Genomic DNA, 27,786 nt, shown 5'->3' with positions numbered 1-27,786 from the left:
GATCAAAAAAAAAAATTACTACCCTTAACATTTAGGGGGATGAAAATAGATGTTGTTCGATTCTCAGACCTACCTAATATGCACACAAAATTTCATGAGGATCGGTCAAGCCGTTTCGAAGGAGTTTACATACAAACACCGCGACACTCTACTCTCTACTCGTATTAGATTTTAAATAAGTAAATTTAAATTGTATATATATATATATATATATATATATATATAATAGTGATCCGCATATACTATATACTATGAAGGAAAAGGATTATAGCTTAATCCGACGATTGAGTAGATTTTGCAGTTAGATTGACAAGAGATTTTGATTTTTTTTCACATATATGTATGGTCGTCTGTTGCTTAGGTTAGAGACTTGACGCTTGTGTTAACCGATTGTACCGATATAGTTACCTTTTTTTTTCGATAAACATACATGTCCCACATCCGTCGGAGCATAAAGCAGGAGGAAGGAGATGAGACAGCGATTATAGTAAATATGTGTGCGCTGGAGTTTTAATGGAAATTTCTAAATACTTATAAAATAACGTTTACTGACTGACTCGTTTATTAAAAGTCGAAAGCTTTCGAAAGTCGAGGTACTTCCCTAGTCGGGCTATACCAGATTTTAAACTAGATATTTCTTGATATCCCCTACCTCAGTTTGTTATATTCATCAGATTTTAACTAAATAACTGTTTATATTAATAATATATAATTATATTAATAATTTTCTGTCACTGTAAATATAAAAGAAATCAAAATTTGTGTTTGTAATTAGCGCATTACTCAGATTTTTTTCTCTCCTATGAAACTTGGGATTAAATCCCGTATCCGATATATATATCTAGGGAAATAAATATTCGTGTATTTAGCTTCACAGCGATCTCCCGCAGCGCTAGATCCCGCTGAGTTCTTTATTTAATAATATCGTATCATTTTTGTAGCTTTTAATAAAAATAAGTGATATTACACGAATGGATGATTACGAAATTAATAGAAATATTTAGCGTTTTTGGAGATAATATTTCTTTAGATATAATTTATTTATATAGCGAACTTTTTTTTACATTAAAATAGAAAAAATATTATCCTAAGGAATAAAAAACCTTATACAGTATATAATATATTAATATAATATTTAATTATGAACAATCAAATCATCAACGAAATATATTAAAAATAGTACATTGTAACTTATGTTTTTGTATCTCGTTGCAATTTAAACTGTAATTCTGGTGAGAATATAACGTCTTAAATCCTTAACCCATTAAACTACATACGTTAATATTAATACAACACGTTAACAAAGTAACAAAGGCTGTCATTATAAAAGTACAAAACGCTACATCCATCTATATGCGGGACGTTATACAGGTTGATCTTCTCCTACAGACTGCACAACTCTCTCTTTATTGTTTTCGGTCCCAGATATTCTAGGACGACCTAACTTAACCTTTTAGACGCTTTACCCATATTTTAATTAATTTAGCACTCGAACCTTCACTAATTTGCCGTACTTTATATTCAGAACAATAAAACCTCCCAGTAACTACGTATGAATGATAGTTCTAATAAAATGCGCACAAGCAAAATGCACAACGCTTCCCATCAAAGTAACTTGTTGCGACTAAGACTCCATGAGAGTGCCTACTCAACGGTTGTAAGTTTCCCACGCCCACTTACTTTTTACCCTGCAAAAAAAGATGATGTAATATGAACATTCTATTGCGCCCGTCCTGGATATCGTTATTTACTTCTAAAAACAAAATAATTTTATTTGAAAAGTATGATGTTAATGTCATAAACTTTGACTGATGCCGGCACTAACAAGAGGCAATAGAGACGCAAATCCCGGCAGCTCTTTAAATATAATATTGTATGAATAAAACCTTTGAAGTATTATTAAATTTAGGACAAAATGAAAGTTCAAATTACGATCGTTCTAAACACCTATATCATATTTTGTCAAAATCAAAATCAAAGTAAAAATTACTTTATTCAAGATGGCTCTTAAAGCACTTCTGAATAATCTTTGTTCAAATTTAAATTATAATTTAATTCATTAATTACAGTTAAAAGTGAACCTAAAAGCTATCACCGATTTGCAATAGATTCTACAGACAAAAATAGGCAAGAAACTCCATAGTAACTTAAAAAAAAACTGATTTGTTATTAAATTAATCATATTTTGCATGACATATAGCCCCACTAAATCCACACATTTGTGGTAACAACATAGATAATTAATAAACTACATATTATAGCGTTTCTATATATCTTTATATTATAGATCCACGTGCACCACTGTTGTACCATATTTTGGAAGACATCCTGGATATCGGCAAGATTAGTGCGGTGCTCGAGCAGCTTATAAATGGGAGGGTCTCGGCGGATAACGGAGTTACGACTGAGCTACTAAAGGCCGCAGGGCGGCCTGTCTTAAAAGCCTTGGCGAAACTCTTTAATGCCGTCATGCATCGAGGTACTACGCTAGAGGCGTGGTCCAGTATTGTAGTGGTACTATTCTACAAGACAGGCGATAATTCTCTCTTGAAAAACTACAGACTGATCTCACTTCTGAGCCACTTCTATAAGCTGTTTTGAGGGTCGTTACGAATCGTCATGCCACAAGGCTCGACGAATCCCAACCACCGGAGCAGGCTGGGTTTCCACAATTTCGCGCCAAAAATGGCGTAAACTCATGTGGTTTACCCATAGTCACCACGCTGGGCAGGCGGGTTAATGATCGCAGGGCTAGTTTTGCCGCACTGAAGACGCTGTTACCCGTCTTCGGCCTGTGTATTTGAAAGCCACCAGTTGGATGGTTATGCCGCCATCGGTTGGATTTATCAGTTCCAAGCTGGTAGTGGAGCTGTGTTACCCTTTAGTCGACTCTAATGATACCCACGCGAAGAGAGGGGGTGGCTATATTCTTTACAGCCGTAACCACACAGCCATACTGTTCGGCAAATTATCAAAAGACTAAAGGGAATAATCAGCCGCTCTTTATAGCATTTGTGAACTACGAGAAAGCCTTCGACCCTGTCGAGGCCTGGGCTGTCCTGGATTCTCTTCAGAGATGTCATATCGACTGACGATATATCGAGGTACTGAAATGTATGTATGACGCGGCGACGATGACTGTCCAATAACAGAAAACAAGCCCCATTTTCTTATCTTTTATCCAATAACAGAAAACAAGCCCCATTTTCATTCAGCGTGGGGTAAGGCGTCACTGAAACTGTTTACTACTGCGCTGAAGGATCTCTTTAAGAATACATCTCCCACTTTCGTTTTGCCGACGATATCTGCATCTTTGCGGAGACGTTGGATGAACTAAGCCAAATGATGGGTGGCCTAAACTTGCACAAAATGAAAGTTACTATGTTTAACAACCATGTCATATCAATACCTATGTATCGGTCAATGGTACCCTTCTCAAGGTGTTTCAGGATTATGTTTACCTAAGCCATACCATCCAACTAATTCTTCGGTTTCTTTTGGGCTAGGCGGCGTTTGGCAGACTTTATCGAGTCTTCGCTTCGAAGATTTCGCAATGCTTGAAGACGAACGTCTTCGAGCAATAAGTCCTGGCTGTGTTAACATACAGAGACGAGACGTGGACACCGATGAAGGGACTGGTCCACAAGTTTAAAGTCGCTCAACGTGAAATGGAACGGGCTATGCTTGGGGTTTCACTCAAAGACAGGATTAGAAATGTAACAATCCGCAAGAGAACGAAAGTAACCGACATAGCCCACAGAACTAGCACAATAAAGTGGCAGTGGGCTGGTCACCTGTGTCGCAGGACCAATGGCCATTGGAGCAGACGGGTCCTGGAGTGGTGACCGCGTGTTGACAAACACCATGTGGGACGGCCTCCGGTTCTATGAACCGACGATCTTCGTAGGATTGCCGGTGGAGGCCGGATGAGGATTGCGGAAAACCAGGATATCTGACGCAAACTTAGGGCAAGCCTGTGTCCAGCTGTGGACTGTAATAGGCTAAGCTGACTGATTGGCTGACAGATATAATAGCGCAAAGTTAAGTTTAAAATACTTTTGTGTTCAAGGTTACCTTGTAGATACTTTATGACACACGTAAGGTAATCTAGATGTCTCAAGATGAATGTTAAAATTATATCTTTCTTGTATGGCTCCAAGAAGGTTATGTATATAAGTATTTCTTTAATGACTTGTGTGGGATAACATGAATATTTTTTTTTTAAAGATATGCATTTTATATCGCGATATTTACCTACACCACCAGTTCTGTAAACAAAATAATATGTTAACTCTTTATATATTCCCTACATATTTTTCTTAAGTTATTATTAGAGGAGATACAATAATTTATGAAAATTAAAAAAAAATATATATTTACTGTCGGTACTGGCAGTTTTGAGAGTGTATCGTGATACACATAACACAAATTTGCGAGGAAAAAACAAAATGCAAACGATAACGGTGATTTGCTTTACACGGTAATATGTCATGTACCTGCCAATTTAGTACAGCTCTAAAAACGGCTACTAAATTGAAGGTTTTCTTTTAAACTTCATTTGTTACGATGATATATCACTTTATGCTTTAATTATAAAAGATATATTCATTTTTACTTCATATTAGAAAGCTATTTGAATGTAATTCTCTTTTAGAAAGTTTAATTTTTTTTTTAATTTAAAAAGATAAGTTTTTTGAATTAAGATTCAAAGAATGGTACCGAAAAGGTAAGTACAATAGTGAGTGGAGTAAATATTGTTATGATTTTTATTACTGGACTTGAAACTTTGTTATCACAGGGTTAAACTTGACTAAACTAGCTTTAATGTGGTTTTAATTCTTCAACGTCGAGTTTGCACCTTTTACTAATTACTGTTTTATTCTTAACAATATCAGCATAACTAGATCTAGACTAGATTTTACATTATATCCAATATTTTTCTGAGAAAACGTACGTCCTATATTTAATGTAAATTTTTTTTTCGCACGAGCTCTAGATACTTTTGTACGTTATTTTATATGAGGAAATGTTTAGTGCTTCACGCAAAAAAAATATTTCACTGCATATTTAACGATTTATAAATTTCAGAGGTTAATTTTTTTTGTATGATGTAAAAAATACGCTAGTAGCATACTCAGGTCGCTAGTATTTGAAATATAAAATAGTAGAAAAGTTCGATGTAAATAAAATAAATAGACAATGTAGGAATACAGAAGAATTAAGATAGAAATCGTAATGCAATTGTCATATAGACAGGAGACATAAATGGATGTTACGGTGATGTTAGCTCTAGCGACATTTTATGCATTGCTTTGAAATAGATAAGCACATTTGCATTCATGGACGTTACTCGTTGTTTTCTGTTGCGAATATTCATATATTTTATTTATTTAAGCGCTGCTTGAACTTTGTACAGAGTCAACTGATTCTAATACTAATATTATATAGAAGTAATTTTTGTCAGTTCACTTACATGCATTTAGAGGCTAACTTCTGAAACTACTGCAGTGATTTAAAATCTTTTACTAGTAGAAATCCAAATTATTCCAAATGTGAATAATTTCATTTCATAACAATATCTTGTCAATCTGAATACGTTTGTAAAACATATCGGAAGTAAAAGCACTACAGCGCCGCATTATCATCTTATATAGACCTAAATGTGAGTGATATGCTAGTAGGTACTAAAAAATTCAGTGACGTAGCGAGTTTAACTCGCGCCCGGGGTACAATACCTTTTTTAGCGCTCTCCCCCCATTCGAAAACCATATAATACGTCTAGCAATTTTTTGTTTTGTTTTGCGGGTCAGTTGCATTATTGACAGCATTATTAATCTTGAGTAAAATTGTATTTGCTCGCAAACGTAAAATAACCGACTTCAATTACATCGACAAGTAATACAACGTAGATCGACGAAAAAATTAAAAGTCAAGTTATTAAAAATTACTCAGAAAATAGATATCAGATCTTGATAAAATTTAAATGTGACCACATAATAAACATTAGCTTTCGATTAAATTAAAAATTATCAAAATCGGTACACCCAGTAAAAAGTTATGCGGATTTTCCAGAGTTTCCCTTGATTTCTCTGGGATCCTATTATCAAATCCTGGATTTCTTATCACGGTACCAAATTAGAGATATCCTCTTTCCAATAAAAAAGAATTATCAAAATCGGTACATCCAGTAAAAGTTATAATATAACGTAGGTCGATGAAAAAAGCGTTAACTAAAAACGCACTATTAGATAAAACTCGAAAAGTAGTTGTTAGATCTCAAATAAATTAAAATGAGACCAAATGACACACACCACCTTTCTATTAAAAAAATTTTCGTCGAAATCGGTCCACCCAGTCAAAAGTTCTGATGTAACATTTATTAAAAAAAAAATACAGTCGTATTGAGAACCTCCTCCTTTTTTGGAAGTCGGTTAAAAACTAAAGATAGACTAAAAAATAAAAATATACTATATTTACCACTCATAAATATACTCTGTATATCTATGTGTGACTACGGCAGTAAAGCATATAGCCAACCTCTCTCTTCCCGTGGGTGTCGTAAGAGGCGACTAAGGGATAAAAAGTTCCATTATTATCGTGAAACTGGTGAAGTCGACAGTGGGGGGATAACAATCCAACTGCTGGCTTTCAAATACACAGACCGACGACGGGTAGCAGCGTACTTGGTGCGATAAAGCCAGCATTGCGGTCACCAACCCGCCTGCCCAGAGTGGTGACTACGGGCAAAGCTCATGAGTATGCCCCAAAAATTTCAGCCCTTAGTTCCCGGCAGGCCCACTATTCCCGGCTATTTCGGAGCGGAATGTTTGGCGCGATTATGGAGACCTATGTGGACGTGTACTGCAATAGGCTGATGTGTGCATGTGTATATATATTTATGTGGTAAGTCGCAATAGGTATAGAGCATTTATGATCAGCAAAAATTCGAAAAAAAGTGTGATCTAGATGATCACACTTTTTTTCGAATTTTTCTATTGTTTTGGTTTGTGTTTACTTTTAAAAATACCAAAATTACGACTAAATAAAGTAGCAAGTCAATGATTCAAGTGATTCTATTACACGATAAATTTTCAATATCGAAAGGTTAAATTGTACGATTTAAATTCAAAATTCTAGAACGACCGTTCGCAACAACGACTCAATTCAATAAATCGTCGAAGTCAGAAACGTAGAAAATAATTTAAACTCGAACTAAATTGAAGCGGACTTCGATAACTTAGAAGAAATCATGTACTTCAGCTTCGACTGCTTACTGCAGATTAAATTAGATAAGAATTAAGGCGATCTTAACGAAACGAAGCAAACGATATTATGTTGACTATCGGTTTGTCCCACTTTATTTTGACTATTTAATTCTTTAAAAGTAATTTTAAAAGGGATTTCGGAATATGCTTAGCACAAAATTTGATGAATGAGAATTTTTTTTCTTTGAATTTCGTTCTGTGGCTTTAATTATCAAGGAAGAGAATAATATAATCTTCGTTAAGCTGTGTGACGATCGTGGGCTAGGATTATGGTGACGGTTTTATGATAAAATAGACTTTTCGGTTTTTATTAAAATTTCCACTTGCAACTATCTCGGGATACATTGACATCTTTTTTATAGTGGCATGAAACATTTTTATTTTTAAAGTTAAGTTTTTATATAATAATATTGTAAGTTACGGGTCCTCTAGATTAGTTATTATTTATATCGTATTTTTTACAAATTGTTGTTTAGACGGTTAAAATCAAAAGTATTTAATTTGTCCATGTTGTTGTATTCCGAAGCATAAACTAGAATTTTAAACCCGTTTCAAAACTAAAAATCAAGTGAAGTGATGTAACTGCTGGGTCACAGCAAGTGGTTATTCAAGTTCCTGCTTGGCGTAGATAGAGCACAGATGTATATTTTTAATTATAATGATATGAGTACATAATTTCAGTGACAATATGACGGTTCATTAAACAGAAAATTATTTAATATATAAAAAAAAGTTAAAATCTAAGGCACGATATGATAGGTATACTTAAGTTTCCCTAGAAACATTCATTAACGCGAACGCTGTACGAACCATATTTTAATATTTTTAATTAAAAATGACGTGTTTACGATCATCACTGGGTGTCACAATTTTTTTACTAAGCGCAAAAGGGAAGATTATTTCGTCGCAAGGCGTTTATGTTATAGGCAGTGGTAAGGAGCTAGCGAGTACTTTGCGGTCAGGCCTTTAAGCGGTGCAGCGTTTCTTTCTCTAGCGCAACGGCCTCAATGAACTACAGAAGTTGTATGACGATGTCAGAGAACAAGGGTTTAATCAACGCGCGGAAAGCAAACTTTATGCTTAGCGACCCGGCGTGTACGTACAAAATATGTACCCCAGTATCAGCTTCACTTCATTTCAGCCTAATGCAATCCACTGCTGGACATAGGCCAGCCCTGGTATCAGCTTCTCGCTTGTTATATTTTGGTCATCTGACTGACATCAATTTAACAAAATATCAATTTTCCATAGTAAAAACTAAAACCATAATACACAATCAACATCAATACTTCGAGTGTTAAAAATAATCAACGATATATATTGACGTCTGCACTATTTAAGTGTTAGTAAAATAAACGATAAGTGGTAGGAAATGTTACTAAACGGGCGTATTAATTAGGAGTGATGTAATGTGTAACAGTTTAGAACAATCGAAAACGCCACGTTAGTAACTTGTTAGTTTGCAGGATATGTAACAGTTGTCTATGTTTGTTCGATATATTACAATAAAAGTCTTTTTCTACAGTTTGAAAACTTATGAACCTAATAAATTACTGCTGCAAGTCATTGTGACAGTAATTTATAAAGGATTCGGATATCTAACCTAACTTTTTTAGAAACAACATTCTTTAATAGTTAAAAGTAATCAAATACTTCTTTGTGAAGACTCGTATGGAATTCATCGTCTTAGAAATGTATTTATTTTAGGAACTTATCAACTTTACTTACCTTGTTTAAAGTTTGGACAAAAAAATGGCATCAGAAGAAAACATCTTATGAAACCTATAATTTACTTACATTAGGGACTAGTCTAAGTAATAACATTTTGACACTTTAACCTCGTAAGTCCTGTGTTTTATTAACACCAGTAGTCATATCTGCCGGCTGTACTATACCAAGTACAAACTAAGAATAATGCTTCAGACCGAGACAAAATTATGTCGATTTTAGGCAATTTTTGAAGTGAGGGTTCGTTGTGTGTATTTTTACGGTATGTTTGTGATGTATAGCACCTTCTTAAAAAGGAAATAAATAAAAATATTTTGTACTTGTGGGAGTACATTAGGTTTTAACACAGTATAATAAAACAATATAAAAAAGTTATAAGGTTTTATTTCGTATCAAAATTAAATATTATTTTTGTTCTAAAAATCACTTAGTAGTATATATTTTATTTTATTACAACATAAACAATATTTTTCTCCTAGAAACATTTATAAAATACTCCCTCAAAGACAATATTAGCATAATTTACTTTTAAAAACCAGAGGATAACAGTATCACTATTCTTAATTATCGACATAACAATCTTCCTTACGTGCTAGTTTAATTGACATCTTATTTCAAAATCACTTTTTATTGCTTATTATTATTTCTCTTGTCGGTGAAAGGCCCTGCAACAATTTCTTGTTGAGTTCAGGCAAATAGCTACATTACAGTCAGAGCATGTAAATAAACTCCTTTTGTCACACCCAGAGAGATGGCCTCGTTGTTGTTTGTCTAGAAGTTCCGGTAAGTGGATATTGCCATATAAGCGTCGCATTTTTGATGGTACAGGCACTATACCCGGTATGTCGTGCCCTTGTACTTGTACTTCTGCCACGGCCACGTCCAACTCGTTGGTCACGAGCACTTTGAGTACGACGAGTAGATCCACTTCCACTTACAGCGATTTCTATTTCTCCACCTTCAGATTCCGAGGACAGGTTTAGGTTAGGTCAGGGAGGTCAGGTCAGGCACATCTTCATCATCTGAGTCTTCGAACTCCGAATTATTAAGAAGTTCTGCTATTTGTATTTCGTCGAAAGCTACAAATACGAAAAAAAAACAGTAGTTATATAGACCGAATGTACCACCTCAAGTACAAATTATAAACAGTTATTTATGTAACAAACGCCTAACGTACCATGTCAAGTACAAATTATTTTGACTGATCAGGAACCACTCTAAATATATAGTTTTCTTACAAATATTGCTTGTTTTACAATATTCATAATTTAAAAGCACTATTTCATTTCAAAAACAATAGAAAAAAACAAATGATTTAATTGATATAAACAGACAATCTTACCTCGTGTTAGCCGACGAGGCGACCGCGTGGTCATCTTGCTAAAAAGTGACACTAATACTGACAGTTGACGTAACCTGTCTAACACGACGGAATTGACTACAGAGTAAAGAATTATAATAACAATAGCAATGTTGGCGATGTAAAAAAACTACCCGGTAAATGAGCAATCCCTCATTTGTACTTGGGTAAGTACATTAGGCAGTTACTCCATCTATGTAGTACAAATCTCAGGTCTGAACTGTTATCGTTAATTTGTACTTGTACAAGTACGTGGGGACTTACGAGGATAAATATTCGGGTGATACTTATAAAATTTAAGGATCTCGTATTTTTCAATATCTAACGTAAATAAGCGGAAAAGGATGTTTTTATTTAATAATTTCTCAAAACAAGAGAATTCGATAATAAACTTACGAGTAGAGTTATGTTATTATTACATTTTTTCATATTAGTTATAAAAATATTTGTTAACTAATAAATGTACAAAATTGATACGATTTGTTTAATTTTTGATATTTTTTTTTAATAACAATAGTTTAAATAAATAAATATAACTTTAAATACGATATTAAATGAATATGTAATTTAAATATATTATCCAAAGTACATGAATAATCTCTGCAATAATTACGCTAACAAAATATCATTATAACCTCTCCCTGGACCAAGAAACAGAAAAACATTCGTGTGGTAACGGTTTCGAATGAAAAAAGTTCGTTTTAGCTCAAACCGTGTTCAGTTTATTACGTAAGTGTGAAACGACATTGATTTTCAATACATTTTTCAATGCCTTTCATTCATGTATTTCGGGTTTGCTGAGTTCGAATTGTATCGCTTCGTTTTCCGAAAGCACTATTCATTAACGAATTTTTAAATTTATTTTACGTTTATAAAATACAGAATCATATTGTACCGGCTGTATTTATAACAAGGCTGTCACTATATGAATTTTAAATATTTTTCTATTAATCTGAGTCATTAACACTGACACGTTCAAATTATACATTTCTTTAAATACAACAAGGTCGGAAATAAGCGTACGGCTCACTTGATGGTAAGCGATTACTGATGTTGTGTCCTTGTGATTATTTCTGCCATAAGTCAATAGCAAATTACTTTTACGACGATGAAACATTTTCTTTCACTTGTATTATCTCCTTAAACCTTTCCAATCAGCTCTCCTCACCCTTTCTTGTGGCTATTGAAGATATTGCTTTATTTAATTAATTACGGACAATTTGAAATGAACTATTGACAATTTCGTTTTTTAGATTTGATATAAATCTTTTTTTGATTTACCTTAAAAGGCGACAATGGCCAGAATCAAGACTTATTTTTTATTATTATTTAATCCGGGATACCTCAAGGCGGTATCTTGTCTCTTCTTTTTTTCAGTCTTTACCATTTTGACTACTTTACTTTTGCCGTTATTGATAATAATAATTATTCTTATTCAGTAAAATAAGTTAAGAATCTATGAATTCTTACTTGAATGTGAACTCTTATTTCACAAATACTCTTTAGAATAAAGAACAGTTCCTTCTATGCTAAAGTTTTATAAGTATAACAACAAATTTCGCATTTTTTTTCACGGTTCTGTTCACTGCTTACAAATTTAGCTTTATATATATACTAATTTAAATCACATATCAATAGTGTTAAAAAATTCTATGAATATTCAAACGTATAGAAATTATTAAAATATAATTATATAATACTGATATTTTAGGTATGTAGTGTATGTATATTATAGGTAAATTTTGTTTATTCCTGACGTCGGAGTCTTCCAAGTATCATTTGTCTCTCAAATAAGCTATAAATTGCCCATTGAATTGATACATATGTTAAGCAGTTGATAACCTGCCGTATCCAGTATAATAAGAGGATCAAAGTTTGAATACAAAATACAACCTAATTTAACACAAGCAAAACTCTGAACAGACACTTGGACTAAATCAAAGAGGCTTCTTTTTGGCAATACATCATAGATGCAGCATCAATGAATTATGTGTAGTTATTATCATGTAAACGTAATATTTTCTTCGTTTTATCTTTCGTTTCATTTCCAATTAATGTACAGAGTTAAGGGAGGAGAAAGAAACGACGCGTGAAAATTATTTCGAGATTGGTAATTATTCCGCAAATTGTAATTGCTTTACTTTAACTACGAGACATCTTTTGAACGAGACGATCGACCTTACGCGATTTATTTACTCGTTTTAAATTTAATTTTATTATATATAATAATAATATATAATAATAACTAAAAATACTTCTGTAACCTATTAATGTAACCAGTAACGTCTTTATTGTCAAAAAAGTATTTATTAAAACTAATTGCAAAATAGAACTTTAGCTAGAAAGTTAAGTTTTGTATTCATTCTAATTGAAAGTAATATTTAGCAAACAAAGTATTTGCAATATTTAGTAAAAACGTACGTAAAACATAGCATAGGCAAAAACTATAAAAGATAATGGTAAAGAAAAAAAAAAGAAGTGAATTAGTTCGTATTGGAAAGAAGACAGTTGTCTTATAAGAAATGCTTTTTCTAAATGACACTTAACTTGTAACCAGCGAAGTAAATCTAGTATAACTTATAACATTCTAAAATAAGTAAGAGATTTTATCTTACATTTTCAATAATTCGTCATCAAAACATCAGTGATGTTGTATCTGTGGAAAAACTGAAGAAATATAATTTCAAATACGAGAATTACACAAATCAGCTTAACAAAAATTTGAAAGAAAAAATTGCATTACACAATTCTATGTATTTTTTTTTAAAGATTTTACCCTTAAATTTCATTACCAGATTTCGTATGCCTGGCAACTTTGTCATAAATATTAATATTCTTTATTCTACTTTCTACCTATTATACTATACATCGACATTTACTATCAGAGTAATAACAATGAACTTGATACTAATATCTAAAAATAAACTAAAAAAATAATAATAATATATTAACTAAAAAATATTGCCATAATCAATTTTAAATGCCATATCACAAATCAAATATTCCAGCGGGGATCGAACCTGCATTTCCGACCGACAGTGTTGGTGCTTTAGCCAATTAAGCTATGGAACGATGTACCCGTTAGATCGAACATTTTAATTTTATATTCGGTTCTAAGCGTTTTAAGGTACGTTATTAAGCGTTTAAATTTACAATTCGCTAATAAGTGGGTAATACAAAAATAAATGGTACGAACTTCGAATAATCTTAAAAAATACTAATGCACTTCACGTTTTGCGGTAAAATTTAAATATTGTATAATACAGTATTAAAAACTAGTTTTTTCTTAAAAGATTATCATTTATATACTTAGAATATTAGGAAGTTAAAAAAACACAGCTTTCGATCAAATAGGCGGATATACTTACCTCAGAACTTTATACGACTACCAATGCCATTTTGTGTAAATTATTATAAAATTAAATAAAAAAAGTTAATCTATTCAAACAGATTTCAAAAAGAATTTTGAATCGTCACTTTGCAAATTCAAATTATATTCATTTTAATTAATACCAGTTAAAAATGAAGTTACCGAAATATATTGTATATTCTGCAGAGAGGAATAGACAAGAAACTCTGCAGTTACTCTTTGTTTGTTTGTGTTTCATTATAAAATTAATAAAATATAGCGTCACTAAATGAACAAATATGATATTTCCTTTTTATTTAAAAAGTATTATTATCACAGAAACTCACCCACAAACCCGCAGGATTACATAATCATACCAAAATTCGTGGGGGTTGACAGTTTTTTTTTTAAATACCTATATGTCTGATTTCTGCCACATTTAAATTATTCCTTAAAAATGTTCCTCCTAAGATATTGTTTCGAAATAAACTTTTTATATATTAAACTTTAAAACTTAAAAAGCTGACCGATGGCGGGATAACCATCCAACTGCTGGCTTTGAAATACACAGGCCGAAGACGGGCAGCAGCGTGTTCGGTGCGACAAAGCCAGCCCTGTGGTCACCAACCCGCCTGCCCAGCGCGGTGACAGTGGGCATAACACATTGGTTTACGCCATTTTTGGCACGAAATTGTGGAGGCCTATATCCAGCAGTGGACTGTAATAGGCTTAAGTGATGATGATGATGATGACGAAACTTTAAAAACAGAACTACTTTCAATATATTTACGTAAGACACCATGGACATACCCAAATTAGTGCGAGTGTGTGAGTGTAGTTTGTTTTTGCCAATTATTTTTATATTTTGTTTAAACTGGTACCTTTTCTTACAGTGGGACTGGCGGCGGTGGTATGTTCGGGGACGTAAATATATCAGCGATTTTGGATTCATTGAGCGTAAGCTATGACAAGCGAGTGAGACCTAACTATGGAGGTTAGTATAACATATTGCTACTTTATAGGCTAACGGCGCGCTGAGATATAGTCAGATTTAAATTAATAGCCGAGTTCAACACCCTCTCTTATGAAGAAGCATGTAATTTTTATATAATTTAAATACTGTTCTCAAACAGTTTTGGGTTCCTGTGGTAAATAAGGTGACCAGATCTTCTGGGGATTAGGGGTAGGGTCGGCAATGCGCGTGCGATGCTTCTGATGTTGTAGGCTGGCAGGTCTATAAACTACGGTAATCGTTTACCATCAGGTGGTCCGTACGTTTGCTTACCGTCCCTATCCCATAGTTGTATAATAGATATATAGGCCTATTAAATAACTTTATCTGTCTTTACAAATATTTGTCAAGTGTGGATGTTCTATGTAATTAACTTAGCAAAAAATCATCTTTTGGTACTTAGATGACTTTTAAATTTCCAGGACGTAATTATAATTATTTATGACAAAATGTTTTTTCTCTCAATTATTGTTTATGGTTGTTGCTTAAAAAATATTAGTGACGAGAAAATTTTATTAAGATTTATATATATATATGTGTGTATTATTTGAAAAAATGTATGTTTCTATATATGAGTCGGCTGTTACCTATAACACAAGCATTAATTTGCTTACTTTAGGAACAGATGACCGTGTGTGTATGTTGTAGATATATATTTAAAAAATGTCAAATTGTTACTTAATATCCGAAACATTCGACGCAAATGATTTAATTAACGAAATAAAAAATTCATTTTGCCTTTTCAAATGTATTCTTACATACTGATAAGTGAGTATTTCTTTGTCACGCTTAATAATCGCTCGCTTCAGTCTGTAATATCCCACGGCTGGGCAAAGGCTTCTTTCTTCATTTAGGAGAAGGATCAGAGCTTAATCCACCACGCTCCTCCAATGGGGGTTGGTGGATATATTTGCTACTATAAGTAACGATCGCTATCAGGTGTACATGCTAACAACCGGGACCGACGACTTAGCGTGCTCTCCGAGGCACGGTAGGGAGACTCACAAGGACTGCACCACGGCAAACATCTGTATGTCCAATACAAATGTTTTTCATGTTCGGGGATCAAACCCAAAACCGCGAGCGCAACAGCCACAAACCAGTGTGACCGGTGTGGAAACGACAGCGATGCTTAATAATCTATAATATAAAAATGAGTCGCTGAATGTGTTGCTAAGCGCAAAACTCGAGAACGGTTGGACCGATTTCGCTAAATCTTTTTTTAAAATATTTTTTGAAGTACGAGGATGGTTCTTACGGAGAGAAAAATTCAAAAAAAAAAATTTAAATTTCCTGAAAAAGTCTAAAAACAACACTTTTCTATACTCCCATACAAAAGATTTGTGATAATACTTAAAAGTCAATTTGAACTTTAATACCATACGATAAAGTTTGTGTTAGGCGATACGAAGTTCGCCGGGTCAGCTAGTATTACATATAAATTTTGAAATTAAATCTGAACCTGAAGATCTCGGCTAAAAATATTCCCCTCAAATAGTGAGATTTTCTTGAAGTGTTTGTGATACTCCTGGTGTGGCAGGCGTCCACGGGCCACGTACGGTACGGTATTAACTTATCATCAGACGGATTTCACAAGCGTTTGCTAACTTTATAATATAAAAAGAAAATTATTCACAATATAAAGGCTCTAAATCAATAAAAACTCTCCAATTGACAGTCAAAATTGAAATTAACATTGATCTTGATCAAAGGATAAATATGATTAAAGATTGTAGTTGTATTCCAAAGTGTAGCCTGAATAAAAATTACACTTCGAATCATTATTGTATTACTATATCGCCTTGGACTAGGTAGTAAAAGTCAGTATTTTAGATTCAATCACAAAATTAATCTGTTAAAAAGTTTCTTTTTCTTATCTGCCATTTCAATCAAAAAGATTAACCAATAAGTGTATTTGCTCGCAAACGACTTTAATGACATCGACAAGTAATACAACGTAGATCAACGAAAAAATAGTCAAGTACTACGTGTTATCAAAGATCACTCAAAAAGTAGTTATCAGATCTCGATAAAGTGACGTAGCGAGTTTAACTCGCACCCGGGGTACAATACCTTTTTTAGCGCCCTTCCCCCATTCGAAAACCATATATTACGTCTAGCAATTTTTTGTTTTGTTTTGCGTTCCATTTGCATTATTGACAGCATTATTAATCTTGAGTATAATTGTATTTGCTCGCAAACGAAAAATAGCCGACTTCAATTACATCGACAAGTAATACAACGTAGATCGACGAAAAAATAGTCAAGTAACTACGCGTTATCAAAGATTACTCAAAAAATAGTTATCAGATCTTGATAAAATTTAAATGCGACCACATGATAAACATCAGCTTTCGATTAAATTAAAAATTATTAAAATCAGTACACCCAGTAAAAAGTTATGTGGATTTTCGAGAGTTTCCTCTCGATTTCTCTTGGATCCTATCATCAGATCCTAGTTTCATTATCATGGTACCAAACTATGCATATCTCCATTCCAACAAAAAAAGAATTATAAAAATTGGTACATGCAGTAAAATGTTATGCGGTATAATACAACGTAGTTCGACGAAAAAAACGTCAAGTAAAAATGCATTATTAGATATAACTCGAAAAGTAGTTGTTAGATCTCAAATAAATTTAAATGGGACCAAATGACACACACCACCTTTCGATTAAAAAAAATTGTCGAAATCGGTCCACCCAGTCAAAAGTTCTGAAGGAACATACATAAAAAAACAGTCGAATTGAGAACCTCCTCCTTTTTTGGAAGTCGGTTAAAAATAGATAACCGTTGTCTGACCGATCAGAACACAAAAATTGTCTGAAAACCCGTTGTCTGTTCGATCAGAACTACAAACGGAATCGGACAAAATAGCACGTTCGTACTTATTCCTTATTTAAAATACATGATGGTGTAAATTTTAAATTATACTGTAAATATATATAAGTACAGAATATAATAAACATTAAATAATTGTCTTTGCTCGTAACGAAAAAAAAAAACCGTCTTTCATTTACATCGACAAGTAATGCGACGTCGGTAAACGAAAACATAGTCAATGAATGTGTGATAAAATGTGACGATTATTATATAATTAATAAATGCTGTGATAGTAGAATGACGTATTCAGCATTACGTTGAATGTGTAACTAATTACCTACTTATAATATCGACAACACTGCTGTCCGGTTAAACTCGAATGAGTTTATTTGGCATCTTGTTATTAGTGATTGCAATTTATATTTTGTAATATCTCTTAATAAAATAAATAAATAAATAAATACGCACTATAAGGAATAACTCTAAAAGTACATAACAAGCAGGTTTGAAGTAATAAAATAAAATAAAAACAATAATCGCATTCCACGCAGTAAAAAGCTATGAGGAAACAACATAACAGAAAATACCTACAGTCGAAGTCGAACGAAAACCTCCTTTTTTTTTGAAGTCGGTTAAAAATTAAATATTAGAACTTAAAACATTGAAAGAGAAACAATAGATAACGTTTAATTACAAGGAAGGAATTTAGTATTATAAGTACCAATATTAGAAAAACAAACTTCTTAGATATAAAAATCTTTAATTCAACAATTTTTTTTTGTTAACAAAGGTTTTTTATATTTGAAATTTTTGCATAGGTATAGTATGTATATTAATAATATTTTAATTTACGTAGCATAAATATTATTTAAATTAATTACTTGTACGTTTTTATAGTTTTTCATATATTTTTATTATGAGTTTTCATATATTTTCCTAGATTACCTAGGACAATAGATTACTAATTTTATTATATAGAGCGACGGTAATTTAACAACTACCTAAGAGGGACGCTTTATGGTATTTCAATTTTTAAGGCGCGACCTTCCCAAAATTGATTTAAATGTTAGCTGAGCTACAAATAAGTTAATTGAAATGTTACTTCATTGTATTTGAAAATAGATACCCTATAAAATTAGAAACAAATATTTGAAAACAATGTTTACTGCTGCGTAGTCCCTTCGGGTTTTTGGTTTATTGGTTTATGTGTATAGTATTGACATTTGCGTGCGATAATTCTATTTTTGGTTGTAATTTAATTCACAAAAAACCAATTTCGAATGAAGAACTATTTACTTTAATAATCATTCTTCGTGTTGATATTTATTTTCGTTTCGTTTATATTTATCGAAGGTCTGATGAATGAAATTATTATACAAACTGACTTGTATGTACAAAAAAATATCTATCGCTTCTGCCTGTAATATCCCACTAGGTATTGGGCATTGGCCTGTTTCCACATGTAGGAGAAGGATCAGAGCTTAATCCACCACGCTGCTCCAATGCGGGTTGGCGGATATATGCGTTCCTACTATGAGTAACGATCGCTATCAGGTGTACATGATAACAACCGGGGCCCACGGCTCAACGTACTCTTCGAGGCACGGTCGGGAGACCCACAAGGACTGCACAAACATCCAGACCACGGCAAACACCTGTACGGCCAATACATTTATTTGTCATGTGCGGGGATCGAACCCGCAACCGCCAGCGCAACAGGTACAATCCATGGCTGTAACCGTTGCGCCTTGTTATCTAAAAAAATATAATTTCATCAAGTCTATATATTTTCTTTTTAACTGACTTCTAAAAGGGAGGGATTCTTAATTCAACTGTTTTACTTTTTTTTTTACTATGTTACCTCGAAACTTCCGACCGATGACGTACTGATTTTGATGAATTTTTAAAAGTAAGGCGATGCGTGTCATGTGGTCTCGAGTACTTTTGGAGTTATCGCTAATAATTCGTATTTACTTGACTATTTTTTAGTCTATCTACGTTGTAATTCTTATCGATGTAACTAAAGTCGGTTTTTTTTTTCGTTTGCGAGCAAACACAATTATATTATTTTGTTTCAGAATTCAAAATTTTATTGAAGTTGATTCGTGGTATGTTCATACACAAATAAATAAAATTGTGTTTACTCTTTATTAATTCCTATGAATTCAAGTCAGGCGTCATATTATTTTATTATGAGCATAAATACTTGATTCGTAAGCAGACGCCATCGCGAGACATATTGAATTATGTTTAGACAGTTGTGAATTTATAGTATTAATTTTGTTTGATTTGAGCGACAAAATGGGTTGAACATATAAAAAAAAAGTCAAGAATAATATGTTTTATCAACAAAAATAACTCTTTTATGTATTTTTAGTTTTTCAGTAAAGTGTAACTTAAGAAAGCTCAAAAAGTGCTTATTATAGTAAATAAAACAAGACAATATATGAAACAAACTAAAATTAGTTTTAAATTAAATAAGTAGTTAACACATAAAATGTAATTATTAATAATAACAATAGTTTATTAAACATTATGCATATTTAAAATTCACAACTTAAGAATTAAATATTATCAGTTAGTTTTGGTACAAATCACGTGCGCATGGAATTGTGCCTAGAATGCTGGCAGCAATTTACATTTTTTTATTATTAATTATATTAACATTAAAATTTAATTAATTAAATTTTTATTTCATTTTGAACACCGTAGATATATTAGTGTGCGTAGCGTAGAAGACAAATGAAAGTCAAGAGAAATTTTGATATTGTTATACCATGGATAAATTAAAACATAAAATATTTTAAAATCTAATTTAGGTTGGAATAATTTCAAGATAACATTAGTAAAATTTAGAGGGAATAAAAAACAGTAGAAAAAAGGCAAAAAGAATTTTTAAACCGACATATGTAACATATGTGAAATTTCAGGACCACCAGTGGATGTGGGAGTCACCATGTACGTGCTATCCATCAGCTCCTTATCTGAAGTGAAAATGGTATTTGAGAGAGTATTATTAAGTAGATAACCCTTAGCGAGGCGAGCGTAGGTTAGGTTCCCTCGGTCAAATTTCGGATGAGAGAGTAAAGAAGAAATAAAATTAAAACGAAGAGTCCAAGTTGGGCCGAGGGAGATCGTATCACATCATCATCCTCTGGTTTGGTTTTCACGGCGCGAGGCGCGCTCGCGACTCACGATTGGGCTTGATTGCAGGTCCGCCAGTGGAGGTGGGCGTCACCATGTATGTGCTCTCTATCAGCTCCGTCTCCGAAGTGCTCATGGTACTCGCCACTGTCAGCTCAAGCTTGACACGAGTAGCCCCAGACACGAGGCTGCGAGCATGCCGGCGTATTGGAGCCGACTGCCCGGATCGGGCATCACCACTTCTAACATCAACTAAAAACTATTTGTGCTTAATTTTCACATTGTTGTAATTGGCAATAGTGGTGTGCCTTTCCGGGTATGTCGAGATCATAAAGACATACAAAATTACTCTGCTATTAAGCATACCTCCAAGCAAACACTGTCGTAAACTTGCTCCATTGTTGTTATTTTTATTTTAAGCTTTTTATGTTCTTGAGTAGGTATCTGTTGTGACTGTGGTTTCTTACTATTGTCTCCCAAAATGGCGTCTAACTCTTCAATTTCGAAATTCGCAATTTACTTACTTTTAGTAGTCTTGCTATGAATGTATTTAATGTTACCGTTGTCCAGTGAGTTCTGGTTGGACGAGGGAACTTTGTTTTTATAAAAAACATTTTTTTTTTAAATATTCCGTTACATTTGCACAAAATTAAAAAAGAGTGTCATTAAATTGGCTTAAATAAATGAGAAAATATATGTTAAAATATTGAAATTTTAGATAACAAAATTAATATATTTGAGAATCGCCGAAATACCCTTGATAACGGTTCCAAAGAACAAAGTCTGAGTGACACCAGGGTGTATGACCCCTCGTGGAAACCAAATCAAGGGACTCGTAAAGTCACTTTAAGACGTGACCCGCAACTGATATTAGATATACCTATCTATATCACAAATAATAAAGTACACGTAAGGAATAAGTTATAAAGTTAGCGAAACCAAAAGAATTAAATATCATTAAATAAATATTTTAAAATCTGCTAACGATAATATTGTTCGTTAAATATTTCTAAACCATTTTACGTTTACTTTAACTTCTAACATCAAATGAAACTTCTCATTTGTGTAGTAAATGTTTATAATAATGGCACCTGGCAGCACAATTTTCTGAATTTATATAGTAACATTTTTTCACAATTGTTCATGTGTCTTTTTTATAAATATGCATTTGTCTAAGCTTCTATTTTCTATTATGATCGAACAAGAAAAGACAATACGCAACTAAAAAAAGATATTTAACAACAAAATTTCAAGTATTATTTAAACATCTCGCTGCCTTGCTGTCACATGTTTCATATTCACACAATTCATGTCTTAGTGACGGACGTTTTTACACTGAACTCATAATGAAGCGATTTAATAAAAACATAATTTTAATACACTATAACGCCGTATCACCGCAATAACAATTGATGACATGCATTGTGTGCTTCTGTGTTTTCGTTAAATGGCTGCTTGTTTTGAACAATAACGTATTTTGCAGGATTTCACATTGGATTTCTACTTTAGACAATTTTGGACGGATCCGAGACTGGCATATAAAAAACGAGATGGCGTTGAAACTCTTTCAGTTGGATCGGAATTTATCCGAAATATATGGGTGCCTGACACTTTCTTCGTTAACGAGAAGCAATCATATTTTCATATCGCAACTACAAGCAACGAATTTATCCGTATTCACCATTCTGGATCTATCACACGAAGTATTAGGTATTCTATTTTTAAATTGTATGGATGTGGTAAGGATATACATATTAAAATAAATTTCCAAGCGTTGTATTCCTTGACGGTCAGAAGGCTACTGTATATAAGTAAAATGTCTGAAGAGTCAGTAATTTTTACTATAGTGGATAAGAATCACTCACTCACTAAATATTTTATTAACATTAAAATATAATCCATTAAAAATGGATGTGAATGGTGAATAAGTATAGATACTAATGTCACTAAGAGCTAGAACTTTTATCTTGTAATTTTTCTAATGTCCAGAGTATCGTAAAATGTCATTATTTATTAGCGAATCTATCGAAATGTCTAAAGCAAATGTAAAAAAATGTTTAATGTAGCCTATTTAAACACTTTTCATATTACTTCATACATAATTTTTTTTTGTAGGTTAACTATCACTGCTTCCTGCCCAATGGACTTGCAATATTTTCCTATGGATCGCCAACTGTGCAATATCGAAATCGAAAGCTGTAAGTTGTCCTAATATGTAAAATGTATATTGAGCTTTTAATAGTTGTTTATCGATTTTTTTTCCAATTCAAACTTTCGTATTTTTTCTCGCTTGATTAAAAACAATTTTTAACAATATGACATTAATACCGTAAAATTAAAAACTCAGATGCACAATGCGTGTGCGAGTTCATGAGGCTTTCATCTGGTAGACAATGACTCTAAAGCAAGAACGCTTAAGTATAAGATGCCATGTGTATCTAGGTCGTTGTACACTTAGCTTTGGTAGTTAAATTCATTCATTATCAAAGTTATATTGAAAACCCAGTGCGATGGGTGTTTATTTTATCGTTCCATATCTCTGCATGGTACAGTTGGCTACACCATGCGGGACATCCGATATAAGTGGAACGAGGGACCTAACTCTGTGGGTGTATCGAGCGAGGTATCTCTACCGCAGTTCAAAGTGCTCGGCCATCGCCAGCGTGCCATGGAAATCTCACTAACAACAGGTACTAAGCACCTTTGCAGAACACATCGAGTACATATTTTGTTTATCATTCATTTCTTCATTGTTACAGTCTGCACGTCCTCTTTATATCGCTTGACTGCGATCTTTTTATCTCAATTTCATCTCAGATGCTATATAAGTCTGATCTATTTTATATTTCTCATTAGAATCACGAGATTTTATTGAAAAATGTTTTTACTAAATAAATGTTCTTTATTGCAGGAAATTACTCTCGTCTGGCATGTGAAATACAGTTCGTGCGATCGATGGGCTATTATCTTATTCAGATTTACATCCCGTCTGGCCTGATTGTAATTATATCTTGGGTATCGTTTTGGCTGAATCGAAATGCAACACCAGCTAGGGTCTCTCTGGGAGTCACCACTGTACTGACCATGACTACACTTATGTCTTCAACGAATGCTGCTCTACCGAAAATTTCGTACGTGAAGTCGATTGATGTTTACTTGGGCACCTGCTTTGTTATGGTCTTCGCGAGTTTACTAGGTAACACAAGATGTCTGAATAATTAAGTATGTGAAATTTGCAATGCTTTTGATCAAATGTATTGATATATTGATTTGATAATCTTGTCTATTTTTATTAACTGAAATTATATCTTTACTATATTCTTGTTGAATATTTTCATGCATTGCGTTTTATTCTTGTTCTAAAATGTAAAAAAGGCTATGCGATAGTTGCGAAGCTTCATAGTGCTACTGATCTTTGTCTATTTCAGAATATGCGACTGTCGGCTACATGGCGAAAAGAATCCAAATGCGCAAACAACGTTTCAATGCTGTTCAAAAAATGGCTGCTGAGAAAAAAATTGTTAATGTTGAAAGCGGACCTGGACCTTCTGTACCCGAGCCATTACCTACACCACGAACAAGCACACAGACTAGACCTACACCACCAAGCCGATCTTCGGTATACTTCATGATTTTTTTGGCAACTTAAAGTTGAAATTCCGTTAGGACTAGTATTTCTACGTCAAATTTAGTCTTACAATACTCACACACAGGAAGTCCGGTTCAAAGTTCAAGATGCCAGGGTGTACACTAGGACTGGCCTACTTGGGAGTAACACGACGCTCAATGGAACACGAGGAGGACCCTCATCGTCTATGTCTGTACCCGTGCCGGTGCATATCCCAATGCCTGTACCTGTGCCCGCACCTGCTGCTCCTGTACCAGGCCCGCCAGTTGATGAGGAAATCTCGCCGCACTTGCTTCAACCACCAAAGGTTTGTTCACCAAGGATCATTTTACAGTTTTTTCATGTTTTCGGATTTTTAGCAATGCGAATGTTAGAACGATGCGAATTGTTTTGCGATTTAATGCGAAGGATTATTTTATGAATTTTATGTGCGATTATTGTGTGTCTTGTTATCAATAAATGTCAAGTAAAAATATTGCAGAGTATCAACAAACTACTCGGCACCACACCATCGGACATCGACAAGTATTCACGGATCGTTTTCCCCGTTTGTTTCGTCTGCTTTAATCTGATGTATTGGATTATATACTTGCACGTATCGGATGTGGTGGCAGACGATTTGGTACTACTCGGCGGGGAGAATTAAAAACTGCACTGTGTATTATGCGACGAAACTGATGATATCTACGTCAAGGATGAACAACCAACGACCCACTACTCGTATTTTGGCCAAGTGCTTTTTATAAATATATTTGAATCTTGCTATTTGCAATGTTCCCTGCATCTAAGAATTAGGGAAATAAAAACCAAAAAAAAACACTGATGAAAAAAAGATGTAATCTTATAATACGTCAATGTATTTAAAGAGTAGTCAATCTAAACTTAAATTTAAATAATTGTGTGTTTCTGAGTCTGTTGTTTAAACTGTTCCAAATTTGATTGAATCTTTACCTACGTATGCAGAATGCACGTGTAGTTAATATATTTACTTTAGACTACTATCTAGTTCACTAACTGTAATATCATTCTTCATTTTTATTTAGTGTAATTTATTCAAGCGAAGACTTATTTAGCCTAAATATATGATTAAATTGTAATTCTAACTTTACTGTAGAAATTTATATAATTAGGTATTAGTTATACCAAAGTATTTAGAACATTTCGAAAAAAAAATACAACTTATTATCTCATTTAAGCCCTAGATAACTGACGATTCTTAACGTCACTATTTCACTTTGAGTGCTCAAAACTATGAATACTTAGGTGTAATAAGGCTAGTTACAATAAACCATACTCCATATGACAGCAATTAGTACCTTTAATCCTATAAATACCGATCATGGTCGCTATAGAAATTCGCTGTCCGTCGGTAAGTAATAAGGTAATGACTCTTTACTGTCTATTACCGTATCATTAAATATCTTTAAGAGTGAATTGATGAATATATGGGTAATTCGCCATAATAATTGACTTGTACATAAATGTCTTGGTAGGTGTTTTTACATTAGAAAAAGGTTACTCATTTGATAACATGTGAGGGACATATAAGTATTAAAATTACTTAGCAAAAGAAAAATATAAAGTCAACATTGTAACAAAAATATGTGCACTAATTCAAAAAAAAAGCAAAATAAGTAATTTCAAAGCAATAGAGATTGTTACATCTCCGTTATGTAGATAAAATATTCACACTCAAGTTAAAAATTGTGTACAACACGAACGCCATACTGGTCAAAACCGAAAATAACTGAAAATAAAATTCGAATTACTAGAAAGAAGTAGTAATTGAGAAACTAGATTGTTAATCATTAATATAATAAGAAATGGAGAGTAATTTTATGTGATCGCATTTAACTCAGCTAAAGCCTAAAATACGTCTTTCCAAGATTCTAGGGAGTATAAGTCAATCGTAAAATGCAATAGTGAGACTAAATGAACCGTAGTAATGCAATCAGACATGAGTTTCACTGTCTGCGGAGTGCGCGGAGCCGCACCAATAATCCTGTACGCTAGTTAAAGACGCAGTTAAGAATTTTCTGTAAGACAATTTCTAATGTGCTCGTTTTAAATTACCAGTAATATGGATTCAATAATGCCACAACCAGCTTACGAAGATTTAATCCAATTACAAATTTTCCAATTCAAAAACAGTTTCAGAATATATCCAGCTTATGTTGGAAGCAGACGAGCGATCCGTGAAATTTCTAACAAAGTGCAGGGTCTAGTACAAAGTGTATGCTTAGAGTGCCTTCAGGTGTTAGAATTTTTCTGACAGAAATTTCTTGCAGAAAATACACAATATGTCTTAACCTATGCAGGAAAAGCGACAAGAAACGAGTCACGTTATAGGTAAAATATTTTGATACGCATTTAATAACTGCAGTAACAGAACACAAATTTTTTTGATAAATCATAAAAAAGTAGATGTTTTATTAAACCGTTGCATACATAAAGAGAAACATATTTAGATAGTCATTTATAAAGTTTATTAAAACATAAAATAAGTATTTTTAGAAGGTTTTTGACAGGAACGACAACTGTATTGAATGTATTACAGGAAATTTATTCAAACCTACAAGTGATGTAATTAGTGTGTAACAAGTGTTTGTAGTATTTGAAACCACAAAAACGAAATTGGAGATTCCGTAATACATATAGAATAGGCGCTTAATCACTGGCAAAAAATTTTAAAACCGATACGATAAACGAAAAAACGTTAACATCTTGTATCCGTATTGAATTGTAAATTTTACATTGCTATTGGGATCTATAATAAGAGTATCGGATGGAAGTAGATTCGTGGAATTAGTGAAAGCGATTTATATTAACGTTAATTAGTTAAAGAAGTATAAAGAAACAGTACAAAAAATCAAATCCTTCTCAGATTGTCAACTGTAAAATATTCAAAGATTTCGCTCAACATCATCAGTCAGTGATATAAACCTGAAGATGTCTGTAACCTCTAAATATGTCCTTCCTTCGAATACTTAAAACTTTTCTATATTTTCTGAATCCAAATAAAGCTATAGCAATTGACGAACTTATTCACAAAACGTGACGTAGAGATGACGTGAGACGGAAACTGACATGACAAAGAATTTTTTTTTTACTTTCCTTGTGCAGTCTACGTAGAACGTAGACGTTAGAATACTGATCATAATTTTTATAATTTCTAACAACTACCATTTTCTCTGATCTTAAAATTTCACTTTCTCTTAAAGAAAACATAAGTGATTGAGAGAGTACAAAATGGTGATATAGATTGTGTTTTTAAGATGATATAGGGACATAATGTATTATAAATATGAAATAGAATTTAGTTGAGGGTATTTGTAAATGTTTGGTAATAGACAATGGTTACCGTTTAGGATGTTATGCCGCTTACATATACTGGCTTCCAAAAACATTCCTGTAAATTGAGCTCACAAATTGAGTGCACTTGAATTAAATGATCTAAAATTTAAATAATACTCAAC

At 33.1% G+C, this 27,786-nt stretch overlaps 1 protein-coding gene and 1 long non-coding RNA gene across 2 annotated transcripts in view; one reads left to right on the top strand and one right to left on the bottom strand.

Moving 5' to 3' along the window:
* The window catches only part of LOC123668608 (gamma-aminobutyric acid receptor subunit beta-like), a 92,190-nt gene extending 66,142 nt beyond the window's left edge, over positions 1-26,048 (top strand). Inside the window, exons 2-10 of the mRNA XM_045602329.1 lie at positions 14,596-14,696; positions 20,469-20,536; positions 22,166-22,392; positions 22,798-22,880; positions 23,235-23,372; positions 23,594-23,878; positions 24,111-24,313; positions 24,390-24,533; positions 24,792-26,048. Coding sequence (XP_045458285.1) covers positions 14,596-14,696; positions 20,469-20,536; positions 22,166-22,392; positions 22,798-22,880; positions 23,235-23,372; positions 23,594-23,878; positions 24,111-24,313; positions 24,390-24,533; positions 24,792-24,956 — 1,414 coding nt within the window. The 3' untranslated portion in view covers positions 24,957-26,048. The remainder of the gene's footprint in view (positions 1-14,595; positions 14,697-20,468; positions 20,537-22,165; positions 22,393-22,797; positions 22,881-23,234; positions 23,373-23,593; positions 23,879-24,110; positions 24,314-24,389; positions 24,534-24,791) is intronic.
* Positions 9,825-10,385, bottom strand: LOC123668609. Its single transcript, XR_006745604.1, has 2 exons — positions 10,336-10,385; positions 9,825-10,072 (listed from the first exon to the last, which is right to left on the bottom strand). It is a non-coding gene; the product is annotated as an uncharacterized LOC123668609 (long non-coding RNA).
* Positions 26,049-27,786: the final 1,738 nt, after the last annotated feature.

Source organism: Melitaea cinxia, chromosome Z (genome assembly GCF_905220565.1).
Source record: "Melitaea cinxia chromosome Z, ilMelCinx1.1, whole genome shotgun sequence".
Lineage (NCBI taxonomy): Eukaryota > Metazoa > Arthropoda > Insecta > Lepidoptera > Nymphalidae > Melitaea > Melitaea cinxia.
Note: the sequence above shows the minus strand (reverse complement) of the source record. Positions and strands in the feature narration are given on the sequence as shown.